We start from the raw sequence: 15441 nt of genomic DNA, 5'->3' as shown, positions 1-15441 counted from the left end.
GATGTCTAAAACTATTCTAACCAAAGGAAAATTAACAAACGTGTTATTATCAATAATTTATCTTCATATAAAAACTTAAAAAAGAACTGTACATGAACCATCTTAAAATTCTACAACTTTAAAGGAAACCCGACCGAGGTAAAAAGCATAAAACATAAAATTGAACATTCTTACCATAAATCAAATATATATGACTTAAAACTAATGGAAAATTCTGCAAAGGATGATAAATAAATATGCTCAGAATTAAACATTGAAAATTAATTTTTGTGCGATTCTTGGCTTGATTTGAGTGAAAACTATAGCAGTTTATAAGCTTTTCATTTGTTTTTTGCATAGTATTTTATTATTTTTGATGATTCTGAAAAAGTAACTGGGAGAGGGAATGATCTGAAATTTTTTATGTAAGTCATTGATCAAATGGTACAAAAATATTGGAAAAATATTTCCAGTCCCATCAAGTCAAAAAAACCTCAGTGGAGTCCCTTCTAGCTCTAGCAAAACCACAGCACACAGAAATCTTATATCTCAACAATGTCTCGCTGATTGTTAACTTTGATTATCACAAGTAAACATGCTGGACGGATATTGCACATCACCTTCCCTTTGCATACTGGGGAATATTCTATATTTAGAAACTGATGCAATGCTCAACCAAGTTCAAGGTCATCTATGTTTAAATGACAGATTTCAGCACTATCTTCACCAATGGACCTTCGCAATGCAAATTGTGGGCTGAAAAAAAGTTTAAAAAAAGAGAAACAATTAAAAGCCTTTTAAGCCTAGTCCTTATAATTAAAGCATAAAAAATAAATAACTTTTCACAAAATCAGTCATGTCAATAATTATTCAAAAGTGTCTAAATTATATGAAAACCTTTCTACACAGTAGATGGAAACATGTATCATAACCTTTATCAACTTCAGAAGTAATGTAAGGCTGAAAATTACAACAAATAAATAAGCCGCGTCACGACAAAACCAACATAGTGTGTTTGCAACCAGTCTGATCAGGATCCATGCTGTTCGCTAACAGTTTTTCTACTTGTTATAGGGTTTGTAAGCAAACAGCATGGATCCTGATCAGACTGTGCGGATGCGCAGGCTGGTCTGGACCCATGCTGGTCGCAAACCCATTATGTTGGTTTTGTCGTGACGTGGCTCAAATGATTTACAACTTTAGAGGTCCTTGACCAAAATTATTTCAAATGAAAACTAAGTGAATTAAAATTTCACTTATAAGCTGTAAGAATATAAAACCAAAATAACTGTAAAAAAAATCTAAACCATTTTAACTTGGAAATCATCAAGACAAGTTTATTGACCTATCCATATTGTTTATAACAGTCTAAAATAATGTACTGGCAAGATAATAAATGCATTCTTAACATATTCCCTTGTTCCAAACTTCTCACAGTGATTACTTCCCTTGGCAGATTGTACTTTGTACTGATAAGGAGAGATCACTGTATAGGAGATTGGCCCTTGTGCGTGTCTATCATTCTAAAAGTCTTATTCCCCTATATTCACTCTACATATCAAAATTTTGATCAAAGACTTTGTATTTCCTTGCAAATGAAGAAAGTTTTCAAAATTGTGTCTCATCTTAAATTGAGCAAATAAGTTTTGCCTTCCATAAAAGTTTATAAAAAATTCCATAAATGTCCATTCAAGAATATTGAAAGAAAATTTCCTATTCGTCTAACATTCATCTAAAAGTAAAGTTTGTCCTCTACACCATTAAGCAAATATAAACATAGTTAAAGCCTTTGTTTATAATTTAAAGGCACATTACGCCTAAGAAACAAATAAATTTGTCCTTTTTTACAAGGGCAAACATGAATTTAAATGGTTTTAAAATAAGTTCCATGCTTATAACCTAAAGAAAGTCACCCTGCTGTGAAATTATTTGTCATAAAAGTATCAAAGTGTAAACAAAGTAGTATTTTGACTTCCATACAAAATACTAAATCACTAAATCTAAACTTATTCCAAGAAAGTAACAGATGCAAAATATGTTTCAGGTGATTGGCCGTTTGGACCCTCCCCGCTTTTTTAGGAATAAAAATAAAACCATTTCTAGGGCATAATGGGCCTTTAAGTGTTCAGCATATCAGCATACCTTAGTAGGAAGCACATTTTAGCATGAACTTTGAAACAATTACCTTAATGTAAAATTTACCACACCTTTTCCAAAATTCGTATTTCACACAATATCTAAGTCACACAGAACCTAAGTCATAGAAAAACTGTGTATACTAAATTCTACTTCATAGTATTGAATCCCCTTACAAAACAACTATAGACCAAGAGAAAGTTAAAAGTGAAGTTTCCAACTGCAGACCATTATGCCAATTACTTACTATAAATCTTATCTCCTTAATAATCCTTAGTCTACATGCAGCAACTAAATCAACCAATGCAAACAGTGCAGACAAAAAACAGCTGACCAATCCTTTCTGTCCTGTCATGGTCTGCCCTTCTCCTTAGTCAGTGCACATTTTTAAGAACATTCCCTTAATAATATGAATGGTTTTGTCTAAATTGAAAGATGGGAAAGTCATTTAAGATTACTTCGCAGGTTAAGAATAAATGGACAAAACCAAGTGAAAAAACAAACAAAAAAGTGCAATTATTTTATATTTTGTGTAGGACCCAGTCTCAGAATATTCAATAATGTGATGAAATACCCACCTAAAATTTATGAGTTCTGTAATTCAAATTATATAATTATTAAAAGAAAACAGACAAGTTAATTTTATAAGGATTTCTAAACAACATACTTACAACATGCTACTGACACATAATTATGTTATGCCTTCAACCACTTGAAAAGATATGACAATATTATATATTTAGGATAAATGAGAGAAATATAAAATCAAAACCAATATTATTATTATTATTTAAACCCCATCAGGCCTAAATGATTTATATTTGGTTGTTCTGAAATAAAGTACGGAATCTTATTTACATGTATATGAATTAATGGTCAATCATTAAGCAATACATGTATCATCATAGCTGGGTATAATCCAAGGCGTCTTTTTACAATTGATAAATTCCTTTTATCTGAATGCAATTGTGACATATTCAGTACACATCCTCCATACAAATACTGATCTTAAATCTTTATATGCCAGAACTGGTATCGACTTGTGTGTACAAACAGTATAAAGCTGGCCAATAAGAACATACATGAAGACTGGCAATACTCGTACTGCCGGCTACTAAGTCTTGGATGTTTTACATAAAAATCGCATATATTAACAATTTTTTGAGTACGGATACACATAGTCATGAGGGCTGTACTATTTTAGAAAATTAAAATGTTTCATTATCAATCAAACTACTACACATATAAAGCACTTGTATAAGATCATACCTAAGATCCTCTTCTGTTAGTGTACCATCACTGACTAGACGCTCCACTTCCTTCAACCCTCTACCTCCCAATGCCTCCTTACATTGTCTACAAAACACAAAAATGGCCATCAATAGCTACCACAGTACTTCTTGTCTTGCATATGCTTAACATTATCAGTTTGCAAGGCTCAAATTCAACACTCCCAAATTTCCAACGAAAATTACTTGTAGATTTCTTGTAAAATCGAAAAATTTTGCAAGTGCTGAGATGGGATAAGGTTTGATATAATTATTTGGTTTAGGTTTTTGTTGTTGACTTTCTGTGTTACAAGCTTGAAGTAATTGTGGTTTTCCTTTGATTAAACATTTAAGCATAATAATAAACATCAATAAACACTTTTAATACATATCTAGAATACTACAGTACTTAGTATAATGACTGTTCTTTACCAACAGTGAAAAACCCACCAAGCTGGCATGACTGTTTAGCTGAACAACCAACTTGTGATTGCTATTTTTTTCTTTCTTTTTAAACTGACATTCCTTTATCTCATAAATGACAGTTTCAAATTTCAAATGGGACAAGTTCATGATGCAAATACAGTAGGGTAAGACATACTGTCTGAGCATGGCAGTTTGTTGTCTGTGTAGGTCGGAAATACTGTCTGCAAACCAGTCGTCTACCGCCTCAATATCCTGGGCCTCCTTTGCTAGATGTACCATGGCATCTAGATCCTGAACACATATAAAAACAAATACAAACTGTGTAAGATTATACTATAGTTAAACAAAATGAAAGGTGAAAATCATTCATTTTTACTAAAACCAATAAACCATAAAAAAATACAGGTCGGTAACTAAAAAAGTAACCAGTCACATTACTCATTTCAAGTATAAATGATATACAGTTATTCATTGATATACACTTCAGACTGTGTACGGACATAATCCCCTTCGGACAAAATCTCCTTCATGTATTTTTGTATATCTGGACATAATCCCCTCCATGGGTGGACATAATCCCCTTCATAGTGGACAGAATCCCCTTCATAAAATTGCTACCTAGGACAAAAGTATATAAAAATTATCAATTAGAATTATGAAATTATACAATCAATGAAACAATTATTGGCAAATGTTGAGTTATTTCATTTTTTTATTAAAAATACAAATTTAATATGATTACACTACAAATATGATAACATGTAGTTTCAAACAATTTTAACTGTAATTTTTGAAATTATAAGAATTGTTTTAAATAAATAATAATTTTAATGACAACTTCTAAACTAAATAAAGGTTAACTTGATACATTATTATAAATAAAACAAGAGCTGTCTGTAGGACAGCATGCTCGACTATTCTAAGTGCTTGATAGTAAAAGAGCCTTGATATTGTTAAATTTTTTAAGTTCACAAAAGGGCTAATTTTTTTTTATAAATTCATGTTATAGGCCTTACAGAGAGTCTAATTATACAGAATTGGCTTGACTATTCGGAAGGTAATGTCACAAGGTTTTTTTTATTGAGTATAATAATACTAATTACCTATGAATACATAAATTTGACAGAAAAGGTACAAAGGCTTGTCATTAAGATGTTTTATCAAGTAAATTACTGCTTTATTATTATGAATGCATAAAATTGTCCCAAAAAAGGCACAAACCCTTCAGTAGTTATTGAGATAACAGCTTACAAGCAAAACTTTACCATGAATTTCTAAGTTGAAAAAGGGGAGAAAAATCAGCCTTAATGCAAGATTGAATTATGGATCTTTGTCAGTGACCTACAATTATGACCCTAAATGCATATGTGAAGTTTTAGATAAATATCTTTAATAGTTATTGAGATATGTAAAACTTGCATGTAAACATTAACCAAGAGACTAAGTAGAAAAGGGGATATGAATCAGTCTTAATGCAAGATAGAGTTATGGAACTTGGTCAGTGACTTACAATTATGACCCTCCAATTATGACCCTAAGTCGAGTGTAAAGTTTCAAGTAAATATCTTTGAAGACCGTTAACCTTTAACCAAAATTTCTAAGTTTCAAAGGGGCAAATAATTCTGCAAATATTGCAGACAGAGTTATGCAATTTTGCAAACTGATGTACATTGTTACTATAAATAAGTATTTTAAATTTCAATTGAATATCTCAAGCAATAATTGAGATATTTGACTTTACAAAAAAACTTTAACCAAAATTTCTAAGTTCCAAAGGGGGCATAATTCTGTCAATATGGTAGGCAGAGTTATCCAACTTGTCAATCTGATGTACATTGTTACTATAAATAAGTATTGTAAGTTTCAATTGAATATCTCAAGCAATAAATTGAGATATTTGACTTTACAAAAAACTTTAACCAAAATTTCTAAGTTTAAAAAGGGGCATTATTCTGTCAATATTGTAGGCAGAGTTATCCAACTTGTCAATCTGATGAACATTGTTACTATAAATAAGTATTGTAAGTTTCAATTGAATATTTCAAGCAATAATTGAGATATTTGACATTACAAAAAACTTTAACCAAAATTTCTAAGTTAAAAAGGGGCATAATTCTGTCAATATTGTAGGCAGAGTTATCCAACTTGTCAATCTGATGTACCTTGTTACTATAAATAAGTATTGTAAGTTTCAATTGAATATCTCAAGTAATAATTGAGATATTTGACTTTACAAAAAACTTTAACCAACGCAGACGCCGACGCGGACGCTGACGCCGACGCCGGGGCGACTACAATAGCTCTCATATTCTTCGAATAGTCGAGCTAAAAAACAAAAGTTCATTATTCATCAATTTTTATGGAGCATAATAATACATTAGAAACCTATGAAACAAGGGGAGTGAAGGGGATTTTGTCCAGCCTTGCAAAAACATGAAGGGGAATATGTCCACCCATGAAGGGGACTTTGTCCGGGTATGAGAAGGGGATTTTGTCCAAAGGGGTTTATGTCTGACATTCCCCTCAGACAGTTGTGGATGACATTAAAGATACATTTTTGTCAACTATTCTGTTACTGAGAATCATAATGCTACCACCCAGAATACCAACTTGTTAACCTGAGATTTCTATGCCTTTCTCAGATTCCCATAATTCTAGCTAAAATACAATGAGGAGGAGATATATTTATAAAGCATACCTCACTGGAGTCATATTCTTCAAAATCATCAGCATACTCTGCCTCATCATTATTTTCTGTGATATCTTCTATTTCATCTTCAGAGTCATCACTCTCTACACATTCTATCTCTTCTTTTATGTCTTAAAATATAACATAAAGTCAATTTAATCAATCTTGGCATGTATTTCACAATAAAATGAAAATCTGGAAAAGAGGTGATCCCTCAGAAGCAGTTAAACCATAATATTATAAGAAAATTGCTCGATTTGGTTGAGTCTGTGCATGAGAGAAAGTGTAAAATAGTTTAACATCTCTCAGGCCCCCTAGCTCAGACTTAAGCAGTACTAAATCTTAACACTTATGTGCTGGAATCAACTGCAAACTTCGCAAGCCAATCCGAAACCAATTATGTTTTTAAGTGTGATCCAGAATGATGTTGCTATTGTTTGTTTGATTGGGTTTTACCTCACATCAACACAGTATAGGTCATATCGCGAGGTTCCAGCTTTACTGGTGGAGGAAGACCTCAGGTGCCCCTCCGTGCATTATTTTAGGCACGACCGGGCACCTGAGTAGAACCACCAATGTTCCGTAAGCTAGCTGGATGTTGCTATTGGTATGGCAAATGTTACATTACAGTTGAATTACACTTGCCCACCACTTCAGTGTGTGAGATCCTTCCATAGTAAAATCCAATCAAGTTCAATATTAGTTCTAAATCAAGGTATTCTTTTAATAACACTATTTAACTGACCTGACACTTGTTTGAGAAAATCTTCCACAAAAGCAATAAAGTACTTTGACCAAGTAGGTAAACAAACATATTTTACACAAATATTAATATCAAGGAATAAAAAGCAACCTTCTTCAATATCAGAATCTGCTTCATCAGCATCATCAAAGTCATCTGAATAATCTGAGGCAGCATCTGCATCTGGTTTAGGAATGTCTAATCTGTTCTCTTTAATTATATCTGTAAATGTAACATTACCTCTTCAAATAAATATATAACTAACATCACTCTCTAATAAGGCTCCCACGTTTACAATATTTTGTAAACGTTTACATGATTGTTAAGAACCGAAACGATACCGTTTTAACAGTCACCGTGGTACTTCTATGCACAATACTACACCATGTATTCGAATCCCAAGATGATGACTTACTTTCTATTTTTAATAAATGTACAAATAAACAAATAAATAATGTTCAGGGCTCATCACGATTGTGTCGGCACACATTTTCTGCATTGTATCCCCATTTCTCTCTTTTGAAAGATCAAAGGAAAATCAACTTTACAAAAAATATATTATGTCACGAGCGATTATTGCACGGCAATGCTGTTGGAAGGTTGTAAACACCCATTTTCCGTTTTTGACTTTGGAATAAACCAATTAGAATTGATAAAACCCATGATAACAGGCAATGATTAAGATATTTTGTATGACAATATGGTCATTTCGATTAAACGGTAAAAAATATCGTAAACGTTTACGAATGAAAATCGAAATGAATCCAAAACGAATCCGTTTAAACATGTGTAACCGTGGGGGCCTTACTCTCTAATTATATCTGTAATTGTGACATTACCTATTAAAATAAGTACATAACTAACATCACTTTAATACTGTATGATCATTGTTTTTCTTAATTTCGTTTTTTTAATGCTGATTTTCCCACATTTTGTGGGCATATATCCGTGGTCCGTCTAATTAACCTACTTTCCTGGCTAACTAACCAGTACTTACCAATTTTACCCCAAATGAACAAGTACAATCAAACATGATTTCTTAATCATTTGGTGAGAGACAAAGCACCATTAGAGTCAATGTCTGAGGTAAAATTTCCCCTCATCAGAGGTTTGATGCAGGAAAACCACCACATCCCCTATTCAATAATTCATATTGGAAAAGAAACATATTTATAAAGGAAATCAAAGAAAGTAACAGTTACTAGATAAAATGCTGTTTTAGTACTCTATTGCAATGCCAATCTAATTTAATTCTTCAATTTGATCAAGTTTTCTTTATAAAAATAAATGGTATTCATAATTTGGTAGAAAAACAGACATTTACCGCAAGTAAAGAATCTGGCCAACCATCAATGATATATCTGAGTCTTGAGAGACTGTAATGCTAGCTAAACAATTTTATCATTTTAATTCCTTTAACTATAATATGCCCATTACACTAATCCAGTGGTCACCATACCTGTTTCAGCACTGACACCTAATCCACTATCTTGACCATGAGGTGACCTCTCCCTGCTAGTCAACTCTGCATTTTGTAAATAATCTGACTTCTGTAACATCGGTGTTGATATCTTTAATTTATTTCTCTTTAAACTTGGACTTGGTTTTTCCATGTTGCTAAAAAGAGAGAAAATTTCACTTTCTTGACAGAAACACTTATAGTGATAAACTATTGCTTTGATCCTAAACCTGTTTAATTCTGTGTAATGGATTTGCCCTATATTGAGTTTAGAAGACTTCATTCAAAGTTTAAGGTATTTTAATATCAGAATACAATAAAAAAAATCCTAATGAATTTGAGCCCATTAATTTTAAAGATAGAGGCCTATAAAAGGTAAATATATACAAATAATTTTGTTTGTTTGTTTCATTTTACGCCTTTTCCAAACAGTATTTCAGTCATATAGGCCGGTAATTTCCCAAATATCGTTCCTGGAGAGTTACACCAGTACTAGACTACCTTCCTCCACGCTAAACTACCAAAGCATCTCCCGGGGATCTAACCCACGCCAGAAAAGTAACTGGGTTAGAAGTCATCGACTCTAACCCCTCGACCACGGAGGCGGTATACATACAAATAAAAATCTAAGATATTTGTAAATTAATATAGGTATGATAAGAATTATATAATGTATGAATGTTCAACCTTTTCTGTTGTTTCAGTTTAGGTACAGTTGTAGGTGTGTGTTGTGGGGTAGATAGGGAGTCATCTTTGGAAGATTTTTGTTGCAGTAGATTCTCTTTCTGTTCTATAAACATAGCTAAATGTTTTTTCACTAACTGTGTATTCAGCAAAGCACTGGCACTGAAAGAAAAGGTGATGTACTATATTAAATGTATTCTTGTATGTTAAGATAATAGTCACACAAATATTTGTATGGTTATATGGTTATTAAGCATCATTATTTCTTTTTAATTGTAAGTCAGATGAAAATTGTTGTTGGGTTTTACGTCATGACAACACAGAATAGGTAATATGGTGACTTTCCAGCTTTACTGATGGAGTAGGACCTCAGGTTACCTTCCTTGCATTTTTTCACCAACAGGTATCTGAGTAGAACCACCGACATTCCGTAAGCTAGATGGATACCTTCCTCACATGAAGGAATCCTAAATCCCTGTGGAAATTCCAACCTACAGCGGTGAGGGACAAGTGGTTTGAAGTCAAAGACTTTAACCACTTGGCCACAGATGCTCCCCAAATGAACATGGTAAAAGACCAATGTAATTGTGATTTTCCAAACTTAACAAATGAAGGAAGGCATTATCTGCCCTTAAATGCACAAATTCAGGCAAAAATGAGTATGTGCGTAGAACCACAAACCTTCACTAAACTTAGCTGGTTAGCTTTTTTCAAATGAAATATTCGAAGTCCATGTCGAGATTTGAACCCACAACAATGAGGGGCAAGTGATTCAGAAAATAGTCACCTGGACCACTTGGCAACAGAGGCCCCAAAAAAGTTACTTCTTCAGCATATATCAAGGAGAAACCAGCAATACAGCTTGATAAATGAATTTGCACAGCATTTCTCCTTTTAAACTTATTTACACAATACTATATTCAAAGCACAATTGAGTAAGTTATGTCAGGTTTTCTTGTGAAGCATATCAATATAATATGTTCTACAGCATCATATCTATTTGATGAGGAAATATAACAAGGCATATCTGGATAGCACTTAAAATGTTTGATTGGGTTTTATGCCACACGGACACAGTATAGGTCATACTGAGACGTTCCAGCTATACTGGTGAAGGAACACCTCGGATGCCCTTCCGTGCATTATTTCAGGCACGAACAGGCACACTTAAAATGTAAAATATGATAATATGACATATTTACCTAGGTCTGTCATCAGGAGATTTTACAAGGATCATGTTAACTATCTCCTGTAATTCTTTACTATATATACTCGGTATTGGCTAAAAAATAAAAATAAAACAATAACAATGAACATATATCTGTCAACACAGATCAACTGCAAAGGTCAGTGTGGCTTTTTCAAATATTTAATATGGAATATTGCATGATTGTGATATACTGCTTGATGGGTTGTATTACTAAAATGTATATATGTACATTCTGTCAAGCCCAACTATATCCAATCAACAAGTTATAATATCAACTAGAATAGCTCACTTACATGTATGAAATTTTGCTTTAAATATATAATATACCATCTGTAAAACGCATTTAATGAAACTATAGAAATTAATTTTATAAATAGGCTTATGAACATATGACCTTAATACATATCTGTCTGTTCCTATAAAATTAGAGTAATATAATGGGAATTATGTTTGAATGATGTACGATTTCCCTTTATAATTTACTGCAGACCACATAATTAAATAGATCTGCTGGAAAACTAAGAAAACTGCATACCTCAAATTCACATTTGATAATTTTAAAGAACAGACTGATTAGATTCTGGGCATCAAATGGTGACTTCAACGCACACAATTCATACAACAAACATCCAACAGCCTGAAAGAAAAACAACTAATTCAACAACAAAATTTTACCCATGGGATCAGAACAGACCAAGAACAGTCGGCACATCTGTGCCATCTAATCATGATATGCACAATCTTATTTAGTTGGTATATATTTTAAAATTTTCCTAGAATTGATGAATGGGTTTGTCAAGATTGAAACATGAGCAAGTCAAATTAAGATATTTAGCATGTACCAGGTTAATACTACACTCTACCTGATTTTTTTACAGAGAAATAATATTAGTGGAACTTTATCTATTTTTCTTAAATCTAATTTGTCTCCATGTTTGTATGGATATTTTTATGTTTAACACATTTCTCTGTTTCTTATACAAAGGTGACAACTTTTAGCAAGGTGATTTTACTTTTTATTACCTCTTTATATGATATATAAACCATAGGCCATAACTACTGAAAACATGAAGATCCAGGCCATAGTTTAACTGTAGATGCATAGAGTAAATGATATTCAACAGACTGTTAGCAGATAAACTAGATGTAAATACCAATTTAAATAAGAGCTGTTGGTAGGACAGCGTGCTAGACTATTCTAAGTGCTGGAAAGTAAAACAAGAGCGTGGATAATGTAGAAGTTCGAAAAAGGGCCATAATTCTGTCATAATCCATGTAAGAGTTATGGGCCCTGATTAGTGACTTCCTATCATGCTATCAAATAAGTGTGTGAAGTTTCAAGTCATTCCCTTCAGTAGTTTTGGAGGTATCAAAAATTAAACAAAGTAAGATATCAATCCCAACACCTTGGTGAGTACAATAGCTCTCCTTATTCTTCAAATAGTCAAGTTAAACAAGAGGGCCATGATGGCCCTGAAGTCGCTCACCTGTATATAGGCCCACCGGAGCGGGCAAGTTTAAACTCCAGGGCTTTTATTTGAACAAACTTGGTAGACACCTATTTGAAGATGTTTCATGCTAAACATCTAAGGTCTAGCTTGTTGGGTTTTTTAATGAAGATTTTTAAATTTTTTTTCTAAACATATTTAAAAACAATGACACTCCTGGGGCAGGGCCAGTTTTGACCCCAGGGCTTTTATTTGAACAATCTTTGTAGACACTTACTAGAAGATGTTTCATGCCAAATATCTAAGCTCTAGCTCTTTGGGTTTTTTAGAAGAAGATATTCAAAGTTTTTTCTTTTGGTTGCCATGGCAACCGGAGTTCTGCATGGAATTAAATTCTTTGAACAATTTTCAAAGGTGACCACCAAAGGAACATTCCTGTGAAGTTTGCATGAAATTAGCTCAGTGGTTTATGAGGAGATGTCATTTAAAGTAAAAGTTTACGGACGACGGATGACGGACGGACGACGGATGAAAAGCGATCACAAAAGCTCACCCTGTCACAAAGTGACAGGTGAGCTAAAAAGTAGTCAAATAAGAGCTTACTGAATGAAAAGTATCAAAGGAAATTTACTCTTCCAATAGCCCTCTAAGAATTTACATGTTTGTACAGACAGACAGGCAGACAGACAGACAGAGGGTAAACCTAAAGTCCCCTCCAGTTAAACCAGTTACGAAGACTAATAACATATAGGACAACATTTTATCAGAAGATCTATTGCCATATAATTATTTTGAATACCTATATAGTTTTTTAATTTTTTTGTTTTGTTTGTTTTTGTTTGGTTTGGTTTTACAGGGCACCGACTTAAGTAAGGTTATATGGTGCTGAAACAGGAAAGATGAATTTGGATAACCCTTTATGGTCAAAGCCACCTCACCTGCTGGAGCTAAGAAAGACTCAAATAATTCAAACCCATTTAGTCCCCTTTTATGATAACACAGAGATAACCGATGGCCTCAACCCTTACAGGCCACCCCTCAGCCGCAAGGGTGGTATAAATGTTTTCTCATTTCCTTTATTTCCATTTTTTTCAAATTTATAAACCATAATACATTGTACAATATTCATATCAAAGTTAGCATGATGAAAACTTGTCAGTATTTAAATAATATGCATTTCTTTCTAAATTTATTAAATTTTCAATATTAGAATCTAGATTGGACATGTCTGTTAAATATATTTTATGTAATTATAAGTTTTCTTATGAAAATACAGTTATTTATCTCTGAAAGAATGGTTGTACATGCAATATTCTTTAACCTTTTACCCCATGAGCATATTGTGAAAAATGGCCATTTTCATTGAAAAGCCTCCTGTGACAAGTTCAAACTGCTATGAAACTATGAAAAATGCTTCAATACTGATGAAACTTGGCACAAATGTTGACTAGACCATAGCCTCTGTAACAGCATGCTCAATCGTAAATTTCCTGTTACCATGGCAATGGGGGGACGTCTCAAAATTGCCAAAAATCACTATTTTGCATTTTTTTCCCAATCAAAACTGATTTCAAAGTGCTGTAACTTCTCAATGAATTGAGATAGAGTAAAAGGCTTTTCTGCGCCGGTTACTAGTTACCCTAAGATAGACCTGAGGCCATTTTTAGACTGTCACATGTCCAAAATTTTCTTGGTGACGAGGGTGAATACTGCCCCTTAACAAACCCCCCAAACAGAAGGGGGCACATCCCCCTTCTGGCAACCCCCTGATGTAACATTTGGATGGGGGCCAAAAAAGTGGTCACTTTTTTTAACAACATTTCTGAAATGAAAAAGTGTTTTGGGGCTAAATAGGGCATTTTTTTCACTGTTTGAGGCCTCAAAAAGGGGGGGGGGGGGCAAAAAGCCGTCAAAACCGACTATATGAGGTAAAAGATTAAATAATTTTAATTCATATGTTGTCTTATTATAATTTCTTTATTGCTTTAATAGAAAGCACTTTATATTAAAGTCCTTATAGTCCTTATAGTTTCATGTATGTTGGGGTTTTCTTCAACAGAGGAAACAATCAAATTTTCTTATAAAACAATAGGATGAAGAAATGAGTTATTTTCCTCTTCACATCATCAGAGGAGGTAAAAGTAGCAAAATTTCTTTCGATCTTGCGAAACAGAGTACATGTAATTCCTTTGATTTGTTTCAGCGACATAGTACCAAATCATCTTTTCAAAGTAAGTTTATGATTTATTTTTGTACACATAATATTTTAACAAAGTATTTCATTGAAAATTTAATTATGTTTAATGCCAGTTAATAATGTTTATATTCAAGTAGGCCTATCATTTTCTTAGCTTCTGCTTTACGTTACAATTTTTATTAATATGATGTAATTTTGACACAAAATTTAATCAAATTTATAACTATGTATTGACACAGGTGGCAGTATCAGTGTTTGGACACCCACCCCTATCTGCCCCTGTACCCCTTACTAAAACCCTGAAAAAAAAGTAATTCAACATTGTACGGCTTACTATAAGGTACCAAATACAAAACAAATGATAAAATTATAAAAAAAAATTCCACTATCAAAATATTAGGGTTGTAGTTAGGGGTCCAGGGGCAGATAGGGGTGGGTGTCCAAACACTGATACTGCCACCTGTAAACATGTATCTATTGATTATAAAATATTATAAATGTAGCTCTGGAAATCAAAAATGTTTCACTATTTTAAAGGACCTAAGTTCAATTTACTATAATTGATAAAATATTAATGTTTTATTTATTTTTTATATTCTCTTTGTTTTTTGTTTGTTTGTTGGGTTTTTTTTGTTTTTTTTTTTACAAACAAAAATGGAAGTAAGAAAAATTTTAATAAATTGATACTGGAAAAGTTGTAACACAAAATAGACTGATAGAAAATCCACCATGATAAAAAATATTCAGTTATAATTTGCCAGGATTAACTTAAACATTCAGTATTAAGAAATTAGTTAATCACACATCCCCTCATCTATTAATACACTGACATCAAAATGTTCATGAAATGAAAGTAGGAAAATATCAAAACAAAAAGATAAAAGGAAAAAAAACTATGAAATATTATTTATTAATTGATATCTACTTATAATTATGTAAACTTTCCAAATTGGCTATCCTGTACTCAGGCTATCCCATACTGTTCTGTTCTAGGACATCAAGGTCAGATAAGTAACATGAAGAAGAATGTGACAAAATAAACTTGGATGCTGACTGAAACAATTTTTCCTTTTTACTAATATTATTACAGAATGTTTCAAGAACCTGACTACAGAGAAAACCTATCATTGGCGTTATCAGAGGTTTTAAATGACATTGGTGTCAATGAAAGAATGGTAATAAGAAGGAGAAGACATTGCATGC

The 15441-nt window shown here is 32.7% G+C and overlaps 1 protein-coding gene across 1 annotated transcript in view; it reads right to left on the bottom strand.

Annotated features, from left to right (window-relative positions):
* Positions 1 to 218: 218 nt before the first annotated feature.
* Positions 219 to 15441, bottom strand: part of LOC132753664 (uncharacterized) — a 28342-nt gene continuing 13119 nt past the window's right edge. The window contains exons 9-17 of the mRNA XM_060744157.1: positions 11129 to 11230; positions 10586 to 10665; positions 9387 to 9545; positions 8700 to 8857; positions 7352 to 7462; positions 6508 to 6629; positions 3985 to 4100; positions 3385 to 3471; positions 219 to 735 (exon numbers count right to left, since the gene is read on the bottom strand). Coding sequence (XP_060600140.1) covers positions 651 to 735; positions 3385 to 3471; positions 3985 to 4100; positions 6508 to 6629; positions 7352 to 7462; positions 8700 to 8857; positions 9387 to 9545; positions 10586 to 10665; positions 11129 to 11230 — 1020 coding nt within the window. The 3' untranslated portion in view covers positions 219 to 650. The remainder of the gene's footprint in view (positions 736 to 3384; positions 3472 to 3984; positions 4101 to 6507; positions 6630 to 7351; positions 7463 to 8699; positions 8858 to 9386; positions 9546 to 10585; positions 10666 to 11128; positions 11231 to 15441) is intronic.

This window comes from Ruditapes philippinarum, unplaced genomic scaffold (genome assembly GCF_026571515.1).
Source record: "Ruditapes philippinarum isolate M1 unplaced genomic scaffold, ASM2657151v2 ctg4387_1_1_1_1, whole genome shotgun sequence".
Classification (NCBI taxonomy): Eukaryota; Metazoa; Mollusca; class Bivalvia; order Venerida; family Veneridae; genus Ruditapes; species Ruditapes philippinarum.
Note: the sequence above shows the minus strand (reverse complement) of the source record. Positions and strands in the feature narration are given on the sequence as shown.